The sequence below is a fragment of the Populus alba genome, chromosome 13 (genome assembly GCF_005239225.2).
Source record: "Populus alba chromosome 13, ASM523922v2, whole genome shotgun sequence".
NCBI lineage: Eukaryota > Viridiplantae > Streptophyta > Magnoliopsida > Malpighiales > Salicaceae > Populus > Populus alba.
The window spans coordinates 7,566,921-7,584,699 of NC_133296.1; the positions used below are offsets into that span (position 1 = coordinate 7,566,921).

The 17,779-nt window shown below is 33.0% G+C and overlaps 1 protein-coding gene across 1 annotated transcript; it reads left to right on the forward strand.

Annotated features, from left to right (window-relative positions):
- The first annotated feature begins 14,715 nt into the window (after positions 1-14,715).
- On the forward strand, positions 14,716-16,876 carry LOC118053549 (protein RGF1 INDUCIBLE TRANSCRIPTION FACTOR 1). The gene is made up of 4 exons (XM_035064843.2): positions 14,716-15,039; positions 15,170-15,385; positions 15,688-15,903; positions 16,311-16,876. The coding sequence occupies exons 1-4, from the start codon at positions 14,974-14,976 to the stop codon at positions 16,536-16,538; spliced, it is 726 nt and encodes a 241-aa protein (XP_034920734.1). The 5' UTR covers positions 14,716-14,973; the 3' UTR covers positions 16,539-16,876.
- Positions 16,877-17,779: the final 903 nt, after the last annotated feature.

Below are 17,779 nucleotides of genomic sequence, written 5' to 3' on the forward strand. Positions count from 1 at the left end.
GAAGAGAGGTTGGCCGTGGAAGAGGGTACTCCGGTGGTAGAGGAGGAGGCCGGGGTCACAGAGGAACCCACCATGCTAACGCTGCTCTCACCAATATCGGGTCCAGTTCTGCCACTATTGCAGCCACAGGAGGAGGCTCGTCGTTCCCAGGTTTGAGCGACGAGCAGTGGGCAAAATTAAAGGCTATCTTGGGAGAGCCGAAGGAGATAACTGATAAAATGACCGGTAAGCTTAAAAACTTGTATGGGACAGTGACTGGTTCGGTGTGGATATTGGACACCGGGGCTTCTAACCACATGACAGGGTCAATAGAGGAACTTAATGATTTAAAGATAATCGATCAGTGTCCCGTTGGATTACCAGATGGAAGTAGTGCTTTGGCGGTCAAAGAGGGAACAACCGTTCTTGATGGAGAGTTGTGTCTCGGAAATGTTCTTTATGTGCCAGGACTTACTTGCAATTTAATTTCTGTGTCGCAATTAATTGATCAATATGATTGTTTTGTACTATTCACTAAAAAATTATGTGTTATACAGGGCCACACTTCGAGGATGCTGATTGATGCGGGTGAGAGACGAGATGGACTCTATTATTTCAAAGGGATACCGCGGATTAATACAATGAAGATCAGTCATAAAGCGTCTCTTGATCTCTGGCATCAGCGACTGGGGCATCCTTCTCTACGAATAACAAAGTTAGTTCCCGAAGTTAATTCTAGCAACCAGGAAAACATTTTGAATAAAAATTGTGATGTTTGTCAAAGAGCAAACAGCGGAAAGATAAATTTTGTGTTAGCGAAAATAAGACCTTGGGTATTTTTGAACTGATTCATTGTGATTTATGGGGACCATATAGAACAGTTTCTTCATGTGGTGCTTCGTATTTTTTAACTATTGTTGATGATTTCTCTCGTGCTGTATGGATTTATTTGCTTGTTGACAAGAAAGAGGTATCTAGTATGCTTAAACGATTTTTTGCCATGGTTGAGAGACAGTTTGCTCGGAAAGTCAAAATTTTCCGAAGCGATAACGGGACAGAATTTACATGTCTGAAATCATATTTCTTTGATCAAGGAATTATTTTTCAGACTTCTTGTACAGGCACTCCACAACAAAATGGGCGTATGGAGAGAAAACATCAACATATTTTGAATGTAGCCCGCGCTCTGTGATTTCAAGGTTCTCTTCCAATTAAATTTTGGGGCGAGTGTGTATTGACTGCTGGGTACTTAATCAATAGGACCCCTTCCTTGATATTGGATGGAAAAACACCATATCGCGTCTTACATGGGGTGGAACCGTCTTCTAATCACTTACGCGTTTTGGGGTCTTTGTGTTATGCACATGAGAAGACGAGGGATAAAATGGCAAGTAGAAGTCGTCGGTGTATTTTTGTTGGTTATCCCTATGGGAAGAAGGGATGGCGCCTGTATGATTTGGAAAGACAAGATTTTTTTGTCTCTCGGGATGTTGTGTTCTCAGAAGATGTTTTTCCTTTTGCTCAAACTATTGATGGGCTTTCCACTACCGATATGGCTCTCACCACTTCTGACGAGGCCCACGGTCTTATACCCAAGGATATGCTGGAGTTAGATCATTCATCTTCTGAGCCACTTCCAAATATTGCCCCATCGACTTCTCCTCATCTAGAAGAAGAAGAGGTTAATCTATTGGGGAGAGGACATCGCCAGCGATATCCCTCCGTCCGACTCCATGATTATGTCACCAACACCATTCAACTGAGTCCATCTCACTCGCCACTCGACCCACTGCATCCTTCAGGTATACCCTATCCTTTAGCACATTATGTGAATTGTGACAAATTTTCTATGCGACATAGACATTTTCTTGCAGTCATCACAGCTGAGCGGGAACCCGTGTCATATTCGGAGGCAGTCAGAAACAAAGGTTGGAGAGATGCCATGCAGCGTGAAATTTCCGCACTCGAAAATAATGAGACCTGGGTTGTTCAGAGTCTACCGGCTGGGAAGAAAGCTTTGGGATGCAAGTGAGTGTACAAGATCAAATATAATTCTGATGGTACTATTGAGCGATTGAAGGCTCGCCTAGTCATTTTGGGCAATCATCAGACTGAAGGCCTTGATTACACGGAAACCTTTGCGCCTGTCGCGAAAATGGTTACCGTACGGGTATTTCTTGCTGTGGCCGCCGCGAAGAATTGGGCAGTACATCAGATGGATGTTCATAATGCATTTTTGCATGGTGATCTTCAGGAGGAAGTTTACATGAAATTTCCGCCTGGTTTTCGCGTCGGGACAACTGGGGCAGTTTGCAAACTTCGAAAGTCGCTTTATGGGTTGAAACAGGCTCCTCGGTGCTGGTTTGCTAAACTCTCTCAACCGCCTTGACGAGCTATGGTTTCCAGCAATCTTATTCCGACTACTCATTATTCACATATCTGCAGGGGGAAGTACAACTTAGTGTCCTTGTGTATGTTGATGATCTTATCATCGCTGGCAATCGTTTGGGTGATATACAGACATTCAAAGATTATCTCAGTGCTTGCTTTCACATGAAAGATCTTGGCTGCCTAAAATATTTTTTGGGAATTGAAGTGGTGCGCAATCCTGCTGGTTTTGTTCTTTGTCAACGCAAATATGCACTTGACATTATTTCAGAGTCCGGGTTACTAGGGGCTCGACCAGCAGCTGTTCCTTTAGAACAAAATCATCGACTTGCTTTGTCCACTAGTACAGCATTAGCCGATCCGGAAAAATATCGTCACTTGGTAGGACGATTGATTTATCTTTGCTTCACTCGACCCAAACTATCTTATAGTGTGCATATTCTATCCCAATTCATGCAATGCCCACGGGAGGAACACTGGGAAGCTGCTTTGCGGGTGGTCCGGTATCTTAAGGGTAATCCGGGTCAAGGTGTATTTCTCAGTAGTGAAAGTGATCTACGGCTACACGGGTGGTGTGATGCTGATTGGGCCGGTTGCCCCCTTACTCGACGATCACTTACTGGCTGGATAGTTTTTCTTGGTAATTCACCGGTATCTTGGAAAACCAAGAAACAACACATTGTCTCCCGCTCCTCCGCCGAAGCAGAATACCGATCTATGGCCATGACGACATGTGAGTTGACTTGGCTTAAAGCTTTACTGGAAAGTCTTGGCGTGTCTCATTCAACTCCTATGTCCCTTCATTGTGATAGTCAATCGGCCCTTCATATGTCGCAGAATCCTGTGTTTCACGAGCGCACTAAGCATATTGAGGTTGACTGTCACTTTATACGTGATGCCATTGTGGCTGGGAGTATTACGACTGAATTCGTTACATCGTCATTACAACTTGCCGATATATTCACAAAAGCCTTGGGAAAGCAACAATATGAATTTTTATTGCGCAAGTTGGGCATCCGAGACCTTCATGCTCCAACTTGAGGGGGGGTATTATGGAATATCTAAATATGGGATGAGCTGATTGTAATATTATCCTATTATGGAATGTGAATAGTCCTAGGCATGTATTTAGGCATTTATTATGGCATTAATTGTGGAGATTTAGGTATTATAAAACCCTAATACAATACACGCAGACCTAAGGTTTTTTGGCTGCAACATTCCTTCTCTACTGTTTTATTATTCCATTGTTTTATCACCCCCTCGTTCTTATCTCCATGAGCACTACCAGTCTTGGAGTACTTGTTTTTGTTGACAAACCCAATAAGAATCCCCGCTCCTCTCTCTTTCCTACTAGAGACACTAGCACTCTCGGCCTCTTCTTCGTCACTACCTGGGCTTTTCTGGTGAATTATAAACCTTTGATCTCTCCTCCATGATCTCTTATTCTTATTGGGTATAACAGGCAATGTCCCAAGTGGGGATGTAAATCGAGCATAGCAACAGCTAGTACCGGGGGGGCTTACGCTCCCGGGCCGGGCAAGCTCTCCTTTGACAGTGCCGATATTCCTCGTCCGCAACAACGTAAATGCCCAATCATTGTCATCTGTTTCTTGTCTATGCTTTGCAAACAGTTGATCAAAAGACCCATCATCATATTCATCAACCATGTCATCGACGAACTGATGATCACTTTGACTGCCACAACCGCACATTACCATCTTTTTGGATATGTTGTTTTTCTTTCCTCTTCTACTTCAGTAACTCCAAGAACCAATAAAATGGGCTAGAGATCGAGTGCTCAAAAAAACTGAATAAAACTAACTTGTTCGGGTATTAGCTATCTACGTTGTCTATATATGGAAGAGAGAGCAGCGTGCATGCAAATCCTTGTACTGTCTGAACTTGATGAATTAGCTAGGTTTTGACAATCCTTTTCGTAATAGGAAGACTTCATTACTTATTGTTTGTGTTTCTAAATCTAATCGGACTGCGACTAGAGAAAGAACTCGCCTATTTTTTTATTACAGTTTCTTGACTCCCAAGTTTATCAAATTATACTGAAGGGCATAGTTGATACTACTGTGCACTTAATGGTGTAGTAGTTTTTTTCGCATTTAGATTATTTAATTTTTCTTGATATTTTTCATAAAAGTACTAATTTGAGGAAATTCAAAGTTGATGACTATCCTAAATTAATACGGATCATATGCTATTTTAAGAAAACAATTTATATAATGATAATTTTCCATAATCCATTTTGCTACTTTTTTTGTTTGGATAAAAATACTCCTTCAATCACAAGAAAAAAATTATTTTTCAAAACAACAAAAAAAAAAAACATGAATCCTAAGAAATAGCTTAATTTTTTTTATTCAATAAATATGTTTTAAAATTTTAATATCTGTGCTATTTATTTTTTTTATTTAAGATTTTCATAAACTGTGATTTTTTCTAAAAATGACTAAATTTTATTAAATTTTTTGAAAAATATAAACTAAGAGAATCTATAAGGTATTTTTTTTTAACCAACCTTTTGGATTAATTTTTTTTAATTTCTTAAACATCTTAATTTTTTATTTTTGTAAAAATTGTTTTTTGTTTTTTTTAAAAACAAATTATGACTCCATATTTTTTCTTTTTCTTAACATTATTTTTTTTAAGAAGTAATGATTTTTTATCCCTTAAATATTTTCAAAGTCTTTTAGTTTTTGAAAGGTATTAATTTTGCTATTTATTCAACCCTTTGAAAATAAATTGATCGGTAATCATCTTATAATTTAATGCAATTTAGCCCAATTGGATGAAATTAATTAAATTTTTGGTAACATTGAATAAAATTTTACCATAGTTCTTTAAAATTGTTTATTCATCATTTGATACAAAAATAGGGGCAACTTTTGGGAAAGGATTTTTCATAATTTGCGGCCAACATAATTAATATTTAGAGTTTCAGCAGCACAAAAAATACAATTATTTTGTGCCATCTTCATTAATTTGTAAATTAACCCTCCAAGCACAAATTTATCAACATTTGGAACGAGACTGTCACATATAAAGTCCAATGCTAGGAAAATATATCATGAGCCAAAAAATGCAATTGAACAATGAACAACTGTGTTTTAAAAAAAATAAAAACACAATAAACTTCTTGAAACGTAAACTTACAAGAAAATAGCAAATAAAAATTATTGCAAAACAACAAAATTCAAGATAATATAGAAACAATATGGCTAATTTAATTGAAAATTGAACCTAGCAACTATTAATTGGAGTAATACGAATTGACTCCCTGAAAACATTCAGGCTGAAAATCTCCAAAAGGTGAATAGCAAGAAATTAAATGCACGATTTAATGGCTGCCTTCATAAACTAAATTAGGATTTGGAGAAAGAGAGTTGAGTAAAGAATTCTTAACTCAAAAAACTATTTTGATATCACAACAAATGAGTTTTTATCTCATCAGAATTGAAGAGAGAGAGAGAGAAGGCTCATGCTGTTTTATGAAGAAGAGAGAAGAAAGTTTTCTTTTTGAGAAAAGAAAGAGATGAAGGTTGTTAAAATATGTTTTTTTTAACATAATTAAGTTTACTAGATTATTATTTCGCATTGCGCTGTGGGTTGGGTCAATTATTTTTGTAACATAAACAAAATCCAAGGGTTCCTAATGTGTTTTCTAATAAAAATATTTAATTATGAACTCAAAATATGATGTGTTTTGGATGATTTTTTTAAAAAAATATTAATGTGGCAACTTATTGGATGTTATTTTTTTTTCAAATATTGAGACAATGAAATGTTAAATAGACCCGTGTTGACATATTAAATTTGAAATTTGCAACCTAAATCATGAGATCATAATAACCTTTAGAAAGTAAATCCAAATAATTATGAAGGTCAATTCTTAATCAAACTAATATTTAATGATGAAATTGAAAAAAAAATTAAAATAACAAAAAAAAACTACCCCAATCAACTTGTGTTAACCTACCACATCTTAATTTAATCTAGGTCATGAAATCAGGATAACCCTATAGAAAGCAAGTAAAAAAAATAACAAAGTCCAATTTTCAACTAACTTATTATTGAAAGATGACATCAAGAAAATATCAATTAAAAATATAACAAAGAAAAAAATAATGCAAGTCAACCTGAGCTAACATGTTAAAGATGTTACCTGGATCATAAGCCCAAGATAACTTTATAAAAAGAAAATAAAAAAATTATGAAGCTCTATTTATAAGAAATCCAATATTGAAGATTGAAATCGAGAAAAAAAATAAATCCATGAGACCGGGGTAACTTTATAGAAATAAAATTAAAAAAAATTACAAATCTCAATTCCTAAACAACCTAATATTGAAGAATAAAAATAAAAACAAATTGAGTTGTTGAAGGGTCAAATTGAAAAAAAAATATTTAGTTAAAAAATAACCAAAAAAATAAATTGATTCAACTTAGATCAATATGCCGAACTTGTGACCTAAGTCATAAAATTGAAATAACCCCATAAAAAACAAAAATATATATATATGAAGCTTAATTTAAAAAAATCAATTATAAAAAGACCAAAACAAATATGAACATGATCAATTTATCAAACTCACAACTCGGTCATGATACTGGAATAATCCCATCTCATAACAAAAAAAAAACAAATATATAAAGTTTAATTTTCAACTAATATAATATTGAGGATGAAATTGAAAAAAAAAAATCAATTAGAAAAAACCTAAAAAAAAATAATTAAATCAACTCGGCTTAACTTGTTAAATTTACAATTTAGGTCATGAGATCGAAATAAATGTATAGAAAACAAATAAAAAAATTTATAAAAACAAATGGATATTTATTTCATTCAATATTAATGAGAAAATTATATATTAGGTTAATGCATATTTACTAATAAAATAATCAATAATGTCATCATAAAAACATCCTAATAGTTTTTGTTAAAATAGCATAATTTGAAAATCATTTAAATATTATTTTAATAAGTTAATTTAAAGAGATATTTGGTCAAAAATTAAAAAAAAATAAAGATATATCTAAGAAAAATATCAAGAGTGTCTGGCCAAGAAAAAGATCGATGCACATATAGGCCTGAAAAAATCCAAGCATGTATAGGACTTGAAGACTAGATCTATATGACTCTTTATTTTTTAAAATGGGCATTGTCCACCCCAATTATTTATACACACACACACATATAATAGATGAAGTGTCATCTGCTTAGGTAGATGACACATCATGTTTTGGTTGCTTTTTTTATCATTTTTTATGGCTAAAAAGTTAAAATCCAAGTTTTGGAATCTCAAAAACCCAATTCATAACTTGTTTTCACTCAAGAAAACATACCAAGAAACATCAAGAGACTTATCTCATTAAACCCAAAAAAAAAACCCATAATCACTCTAAAAACAAAAATATAATATCATTAAAAAAATATATCTAATCTATTTTTTATGACAGGTTCAAAGGAAAAAAAACCACCTTTATTAAACCTTTTTTTCAAGATGAATACATTGACATAAAGATCAGCTTTTTTATGGTCATATATGGTCAAGTGAACGCTTTCTCACCCCTTATACCCCTCTTTTTTTTTTTTGGTGACTCTCACTCCTCTTAAATTTTAAGGACTGAAACATAAAATAAATGAACTTTAAGACTAAAACATAAAACTCTCAAAATACAAGAAAAAAAATTAAAAAAAATAGATAACAAATTGTAGTTGTCCATGCTCCATAAATAATGAAAAAGGATAAAAGATTTTTTTTTAGTTTCGAATCTAACCCTTGTTATTTCAAATTTTTAAATTGATGTCTTCTTCTTTTAATTTTTAAATTGATAAAATTAAACTCTAGTTTTCAACAATGAGCATTAACTTAATGTTAGTATATATTTTGACATTGCAAATACGTCATAGCATATAGAATGAAACAAATTATAATTATTAGGCTTAAAACCATTTTAACATAACATAAGTGGATAAAATTAAAAAAAAAAAAAAGGTTAGGGACTACAACCGAACAATTTTTTAGGAAAAAAAAATAAAGAGACTCAATTTTTTTTTTTTTTCAATCGGCACTGTCCAGCCCAATTATTTATACACACACATAGTAGATGAAGTGTCGTCTGTCTAAGTAGACAACACATCATGTTTTGGTTGCCTTTTCAATCATTTTTAATGGCTAAAAAGTCAGGATTCAAGTTTTGGGATCTCAAAAACCCAATTCATAACTTGTTTTCACTTAAAAAAACATACTAAATACCTTAAGAGACAGATCTTATTAAACCCAAAAAAAACCTATAATCACTCTAAAAACAAAAATCTAACATAATTTTTTTTTAAATCAATTTTTTTTTTATGACATGTTCAAAGAAAAAAACCACCTTCATTAAACCTTTCTTTTAAAGATGAATACATTGATATAAAGATCGGCTTTTTTATGATCATATATGGTCAGGTAAATACTTTCTCACCCCTTGTCCTTTTTTTTCTTTTTTTTTGTGACTCTCACTTTTTTAAAATTTTAAGGACTGAAACATAAAATAAATAAAATTTAAGACTAAAACAGAAAACTCTCAAAATACAAGAAAAATAAATAGATAACAAACTATAGTTTTTCCATGCTCCATAAATAATGAAAAAAAAAGATTTTTTTTTTTTAATTTAATCCATGTTATTTCAAATTTTTAAATTGATAAAATTAAACTCTAGTTTTCAACTAACGAGCATTAACTTAATGTTAGTATATATTTTTACATTGCAAATACATCATAGCATGTAGAATGAAACAAATTATAATTATTAGGCTTAAAATCATTTTAACATAACATAGGTAGATAAAATTAAAAAAAAAAAACAAAAGGTTAGGGACTATAACCAAACAATTTTTTAGGAAAACAAAAATAAAGAGACTCTCTCAATTCTCAATTCTCAATTATACAATTCTACAATAGCAATCTATAGGTAAAAGAAATAGTAAAATACTAGTAATTGGCATGCGCTGCTGCGTTGCAGGCGACATGATAGTATTTTTAAAGCTATAAAGCCAAACCAAAGCGCACTGCACCGTGAGTGACGAATCAAATGCCATGGCAAAATTAGGATTGTCCATGATTTCTTCGAGCATCTCCTACGGTAAAAAAATAATTTAAAAAATAATTAACATCACACTTTCAAAACACCATAAACAAAAAAAGTTACACCATAAAAAATTATTTTTATGGTTAATTTAGGGTAAAACAAATAGAACTAGAGAAGAGAAGAGAGAAATAATCTTGTTCTCCTCTGTAGAATTAATTGATGGTAAACAGTACTTGCTACTATTTTACTATATAATAAAACTGATAGATACATTATTAAATGCGTAATAATAGTTACTAACTTGAAGAGACGTTTAGTCCTTCTCTTCTATTAAAAAAAAAAACCATTTTCTTATCTTCTTTTTTTTTTATTATTATTAATATGATATCCGGGTCAGTTTGCGCGTGCCTTGACTATTTTCATGAGTCCTGAAGTTAACGACCATATTATTCTCCATTGGTTATTATATTAGTAACCATAAAACTCAAATTTGAGATCACGAGAAAAATAAATTTTTTGATCCTAATTTTTTACCACTAGACCAATATTTTTTTATTTTTTTCCTACAAAATGATGACTATCTTTGACTTTTCTTCACATATTTGAATATATAAATTTCATTATCAAACATAATTTATTTAATGATGAGAAAAAACATTATCTTTGGACTTCTCTCAGGTGAGGTAAGTGTAAAATCTTAATTTTTTTTAATAAAATTATATTATTTTAAAATTAAAAAAAAAAATAATCAAAACTTAAACATCAATCAATCCAATCCACCATGTATTTTTAAAACCAAGTCAATTATCAAATCATATCTTTTCAAACGACTACAAACATGTCCAAAGGATCAATGTTTATTATTAAATCGAAGGCCCAATTCAGAAGAAAGACACATGCATGAAAAAAAAATTCATTAATTACTTTTCTTTTTATAAGATAATGAGAGTTTTTGTTCCTCTTTCAGGTCTCCCCTTTCTTCACCTCTCTCTCTTTGCTTTTTGTCAGATAAAAAAAACCTAATACCCACCTTCCTACTAGTTTGTTTTTATCATGAAAGAAAAATAATGAATCCTTTCCAAAATAGACAATCAATATTTAGAATACAATAATTACTTTCCTATAAAGATGGAAAAACAATCTTACATGAAATCTTTAAGTTTTGAATTTAGATTTAGTAAAGTTAATTTTTCCATGTAAAGACCTTTTTCATATAAAGAGACAATGTTCATGTCAGTTTGGATACTTAGAAAATAAGTTTGACTTGTTGTATGTTGACAAAATTTATGAGTTGTCTTAGAAAATTATACTTCTCTCATATGAGCTCTTTTTATGTTGAAATTTGGTAGGTTGATAAGTCTTTGAGTCAAGAACTCAACAAACTTGAGTTTAAAACAAACAGACTTCTCTAGCTCAAGATATTCAAGTCGGAATGGTCGAATGTCAAAACTGGCAGAATGCAAAACTTGTCTTTGAATGCTGCAATTTCCATGCTCTTTGTTTTTTTTTTTTTTTCTTTACATATATGAATAGAAAAGTATGGATGTTAGCTTTCTAATTTCACTGGAATCACTTGATTTCGACCTCTTCAAGTTTTGCTTAAAACATCAATCAAATGTCAAATATATCAATATTTGTCACGAGTTGGAACATGGTTTGAATTTTATCTTCAAATTATTTCTTTTCAAATCTTACATCCTAAAGTACCTTTAAAACATAAAATAAAAAATATCAAAGCATTTTATATATAAAACATGGGCAAAATACTAGGTAAATATAGGTAAAACTATCGAATAACATGATTACATCAAATACCCCCACACTTAGCTCTTGCTCGTCCTTGAGAAATGAGAGATAAAATCAAACTTAAAGAAGTTAATTTGCTCGTGTAAAGACCCTTTCCATATGAAGAAAAAAAATTTATGTTGGTTTGGATGCTTGGGAAGTAAGTTGGATTTATTTATTCACTAAACTTGTATGCTGGCAAAAAATATGGGTTGTCTTATAAAAATCATAATTTTTTTTATATATATAAGCTTTTTTTTTATGTTGATATTTAGTAGGTTAATAGATCTTTGAGTCAAGAATCCAATAAACTTGAATTTGCAACAAATAAATTTTTTTAACTTAAGATATTTAAGTTGGAATGGTTGAAAAAAACTTAATATTTATGGTTTGATATTAAGTCTTTTTTTAACATATTGGGCTCATAAACATGTGGTAGTCGGTAGGGTGGGAAATCTATTTGCTCGGGTACAATGAGCAAATCGAGTAATAGTCCTCTCCCTGTGAGGTTGTCATGTATTTTTATGAGAGAGGTGTTTATGATAGTGCATATGATTTTTTTTTTTTTTTTTTTTTACCATAGTTATAAAATATTAACAGGAAACAAATTGGTGCTTTCTCAGAAAATACATGGGGCTTCATGGATGCGAGCCAAAAGAAATATACATTTGTATATCAAAATGGTCGCACAAGTGGATCAAGTGACATATGCATGCTTGTCTTATAATACTAGAATCATGACGAAAATAGATGAGCATAGCATATATAAAATGGAAACATGATTCATGGAGATTGGCTTTTTCTTGTTGTTCTAGAAGATAAAGTAAATTAGAACCTGTTTGAGAGTATGGTTATGGTTGTTTTTCATTTATAATTGTATCAAAATAATTTTTTAAAAAAATTATTTTTTATATTAGTGAATTAAAATAATCTAAAAACATCAAATATATTTTAATTTAAAATAAAATAAATAATTTTTTAAAAAGATACTTTTAAAACACAAAAAACAAATAAATAATGACATGTTTTCTTCTCATGCGCGACGTCTCTTGGGCGTGAGCTATAATAGACTACTACCATGAACCATTGAGCTAGGCAGGAATAACATGGTCAAATCAGTAAGAGCGGGGAAAAACTATCAAGTACCATGGCAAAACTGGACGCCTAATCACCTGCAAAACAACAAGTTCCTCTGATGAATTTATACGATCCTCCGATTCCTAAGTTAGTGTCGATAAGATGGAGGGAAGCCTTTATAAAATGTGAAGTTTGTGCAGAGAGACCCTCAAGAAATGGAGATCACGAGGAGCCCAAGGAAAAATCTTGGCCCTCTCTCTGTGTGAGTTTCCTCTACCTTTTTGTAAACTTTCTATTTTATTAGAGCTATAATTCTCTTTTATTAATGTGATTGTTCATAAATGGGAAAAGGACTTTCTAACTTCTCCATCAATTTCCTTCATTTGGAAAGAGAAATGTAAGGTGCCGTCCATGCAACGGGAGGTTTCATTTCAAATGTTGAACCATGAAGGACATGGTAATAGAAATTTCGAGTCCATGGAGGACTCTTGAAATATTCAAGATGTGAATCGAGAACCCAAGAGGGTGCCTGACGTTCGAGCTACAAGCTTTCCCACTGTATATCACACTTGAAGATGAGGCTTTTCAACGCTTCTTTCTCAAGATATATAGCTTGTGGACTTGCCCTAAACCTTGTTGTGCTCGTTGGACCGGTTTGGGACAAAAAAAAGTGTGAATCGTGCACGTTTCAGTGACTTCGGGAGCCATCATCCCCTTCAAATATATCCATGAAAAATAAATATCGATTCATCAAGGTACAGTAGCTCTGAATGGTAGTTGTTGATAATCTAACTCAAGCCTATGGTTAATTCATTTAAGGTTGATATGTGTTAGAGAATAATATAAATTATATTCTTGGATCTTATCTAATAGTTTAAGCTATTAGGTTGAGATAATTTTTTGACATGGTATCAGAACATTGATGATCAAGCGGTCACAAGTTCGAATCTTATCATCCCCATTTATTTGATAAAAATTAAGTACAAGGTACATAACGTGAGTCTGTGCAAGTTTTAAACTCAAAGAGCTTTCACTTGAGGCGGTATGTTAGAGAATAATATAAATCATATTCTAGAACCTCACCTAACAGTTTAAGGTATTGGGTTGTGATTGTTTTTTAATAATATGATCATTAATTTTATAATTTCAAAGAATTAATCAAGATATACATAAATTAACTTGAACATTCACGATTAAAAAAAAATTATAAAACATTAGCATTTTTCCTCTGCGAAGCATGAAGGCAGCATCTTTGTATCCATACATATTAATGAAAAAAAAAAAAAAGCATAGTAAATTAATGGTCCTCCTACCTCCCGGTAATAAGAGGGTTGAATTGGAAAAAATATATGTACAATTCTAACTAATTGGGTAGCAAGTCAGCGAACGAATCCATCAAATTTCTTTCTATCTTGTGCCTAACATCATCCATAAATTCTCCTTATTGCATGTAAGTTGAAAATACCAAAGTCCCACCTCACCACCATGCAAAATACAAATTACCCAGTCAATTTTTAATTACAAGTCCATCTAGAATAAAGAAATCATTTTTTATTGTTATTATAGGTTGATAACTTTGACGTCAAAAATACATTTTTATGAGTCCATCCAAGATAAATAAATAAACTAGTTTGGATAATTATTCTGTTAATGCCTTTTACATTAAAATTTTATTTTTTATAAATTCACTTGGGATAAATGAATTAATTTTTTGCATAGTTTTTAGACCCGGCTCGGTCCAAAACCTGAGTTCCAGGTTTTAACCAGGTCGCCCAGGTCGCCCGGGTCGCCCGGGTCAATTTAAAAAAAAAAAAACAAAACAACGTTATTTTTGTAAAAAAAACAAATCAACGGGTTACAACCAAGTTTTTGTTCAGATCTTACCAATCACGCCAGGTTTTTTCTTTCCCTATTTTTTCTTCAACATTGCCCGATTCTAGCCATGGATCGACTCACCGAGCCGGACCGGGTTTTAAAACTATGATTTTTTGTCGTTATTCTAATGTTAATAACTATCATGTTAAAAATATAATTTTATAAGTTCACCTCGAATATATAAATCAATTTCAAATGTTATTTTTTAGGTGGATGATTTTCGCGTTAAAATTATCCTAGGTTATTTCCTTGGACATGAATGTTTTTTTAGACATTCATATTCTTAGTATTCCAAGATGGAAATACTTAGAACATGAATGTCCACCACACACCATTTTTTAGCATCTTTCTAGTTTTGCTGAATCACCGACTTCTCCATGTGTAAAGACCACCACCTTCCACGTACGTTTCAAAAGACGAGAACACACACCTCCGTCAAGTGTTACCAAAAACTATAACGTCCAAACAAAAATAAAAGTATCTTAATTTTCAAATTACAAAGTCTACGAAAAACAATACAGGGAGATAATTAATAGAGAGAAGGAACAAGAGAAGAAAAGGGGAAGAATTAATGGTTATTTCCTTGGACCAAACGCGTCTAATTTTTGGCTTAGGTTCGGATATACAGGTTCGGTGGTAGACTTTTAAGCCAAAGATAATCACCTCCAACACCCCATCCACCACCCACCCACCACTTCAAGCTAATACCCCACCTCCTTTCCCCATCTATCTTTTCTGTGAGAAAAAGCTCTCTTTTCCTTCTCCAAGACTGTCCTTAGATGATCATTGATGACCAAGAAAGCACCACTGTGAGAGAAATCAAACCCAGCATCAGAAGAATCATGGTAGTTGTAATTATTGAGCTCACGTTTGTAATCTTTCTTGGCTGCTCTTAATATGTTTTCTGTTTTGTTTCTTGATTGCAATGATATATCTATTGTTTGTGTGTTAATTTTGTGTTGAGTATGTTTACAGGGAGCTGGTGGTAGTCCAGATTATGTTGATGATCATAAAGAAGATATCGAGTGGCCGCCATGGCTGCATACACTTCTCCAAGCAAGCTTTTTTGTTCAATGCAAGCTTCATGCTGATGCTCACAAGAGTGAATGCAATATGTATTGCTTGGATTGCATGAACGGTGCCCTTTGTTCTGTTTGTCTCTCACACCACAAAGACCACAGAGCTATCCAGGTATCTATGTGCAAGAGTAAAGGATTTTATTCACTGTCTATTAAAATCTAATCATGAGGCATTAGTCTTTTATATATCCCAAGAAACTTTTCGCTAGAGCCACCATGTTTCTCATCTCATCATATCCCAAAACCACATGGATTTTTTTTTGTTGTCGCCAATGACATGAGCCTGATCTTTGGTGGTTCGATCCCAAATCCATGGCCCTTTTTTTGTTTTTTCTTTTTTTTTTTTTTTTTGAAAAAGGCAACTGGCGCATGATTTCTCTGTTATTGTTTAATCAAATCACTCTGTTGTTGTAGATAAGGAGGTCATCTTACCATGATGTGATTAGGGTGTCTGAAATTCAGAAATACTTGGACATAACAGAGGTCCAGACCTACATCATCAACAGTGCAAAAATCGTGTTCTTGAATGAGAGGCCTCAGCCTAGGCCTGGTAAAGGTGTTACCAACACTTGCCATGTCTGTGAGCGCAGCCTCCTTGATTCATTCAGCTTCTGCTCTCTTGCTTGCAAGGTAATGCATATATACATATCCCACCTGTGTTTTTATTTGTTTTCAACTGAAAATGAGAGCATGCATTTATTATTGAGAGAAACAATTTCTTATATATTATTTCTGTCAACCAATTTAGTTTTGGAAAAGGATAGAAACTTTTCCTTTATTCTTTTTTTTAAGGAGAATATTGGCCCTGTACTCCTCGTTAATACGCACCTTCAAAAGAAAATGGCAAAGCATTTAAGCTACCACTGTTTATTTATATATGGAGTATTGGTTTATTTTGTTGATGAGCAAATCAAATAAGCCTTGAACAGTGTAGCTTTTCTTTTTAAAACGGTCCTTGATCTGGTATTCTTCTTCTGATGGTCATTGTTGTGCTGCTGATTTTAATTGCATAGTTCCGTAAATTATAAAAATTCCAGATTGTTGGGACATCAAAGAATTTCAGGAAGAAGAATGGGTGCAAGGAGATGGACGGTCCAGACACTGAAAAATCAACGAGTGGCATCAGCAACGGAAGTGCTAGAAGCAAAGCACAAAGCTTTACACCCTCAACCCCACCGCCAACTGCGATGAATTATAGGACAGCCAAGAGAAGAAAGGGAGTTCCACAGAGATCTCCAATGGGAGGATTCATCATAGAATTCTAGCTAGTGAAGACGACAACAAAATATATGTCAATATGTATAGTAGCAGTGATCAAAAAGAAGATTACTTTGCCAAACTGTTATCAAAATCATCACTCTCTCTTTATGTCACAAAGCTGGAAGCATCTGAGCCTTGGTGCCAAGAGGCCGGTGTTGTCCACTCAATGTAGTTTGTGTTTATACAGATCAAAAAGAAATAAGTGATCTAGAGAGAGATTGCAATGAACAGCAAGGGCGGAATGCAAAGAAGTTAGAGATGCTAACATATATATGTGAAAGATTAGGATTTTTTTTCGTGTTTTGGGTACCACTTTGCAATTCCAATATGTAAATTTTAGTTTTCTACTGTTTAAAAAGAAGAAGAAAAGAAACGAACGTGGAGCTCATATATATATATTGCCTGCATCGTATTATGAAAGATTGTAGGAAAGTTACTGGAGAGTCACGAGCGAGGAGGGCTTGCTTGCAATCTCGGGAAACTATTGATAATGACACGTACTCTGTCCTTCCTCACCGGTATTACCGGTCAGGCAAAACTCTTGGGAAAGGGACGCAGTAAACGCCGCCCTTGTCGTCGTCATCAATTTCAGGAGTCATGATACTTTTGTTTAAATACCACGTGTACCATTAACTCCAATAATTGTACTTATCTCTTACTTCCTAGCCATCTATTTTCATTGCCTCGTACTTCGTTGATAAAACATTTGGGTTACTAAACCTAACCTAACCTAAATTACGATATTCTAGTTTGTTAAAGATAAATTACAGATCGATGAGTTACTTAATTTGTTTAATAACACGGTAAGAGATTTGCAAAAACCAAAAGAAAAGATGACTTTCATGGATAATAAGAGCTACTAAAGGATAAATAAATAAATAAATAACTTAATGATTTGTATAATAAAATAACGATTGATGGTGGTTTCCTTTCTCGGGGGTTGGTGGTGGACAAATTGTAATTAGAGAAAGACTCAGCATGTGTGCTTTTTGTCTATTCATGAATGTATTATTATAAATAAAGAAAATAACCGTTGTGAGATTTAGGGGAAAAAAATTATATCACTGTGGACTTGAAGTCGTATATAGTTGAGATATAGTTGGAGTAGGAAATATCAACCTTCTTTGTTGCACGAGTGCTGTGGTTATCCTCGTAGATCAAGATTTTTGTGGTGATATAAAAGTGGAAAGAATCTAGAATTCTTGATTTTTATTGGTAGCAAAAAAATGGATTAGTTATCTAATAT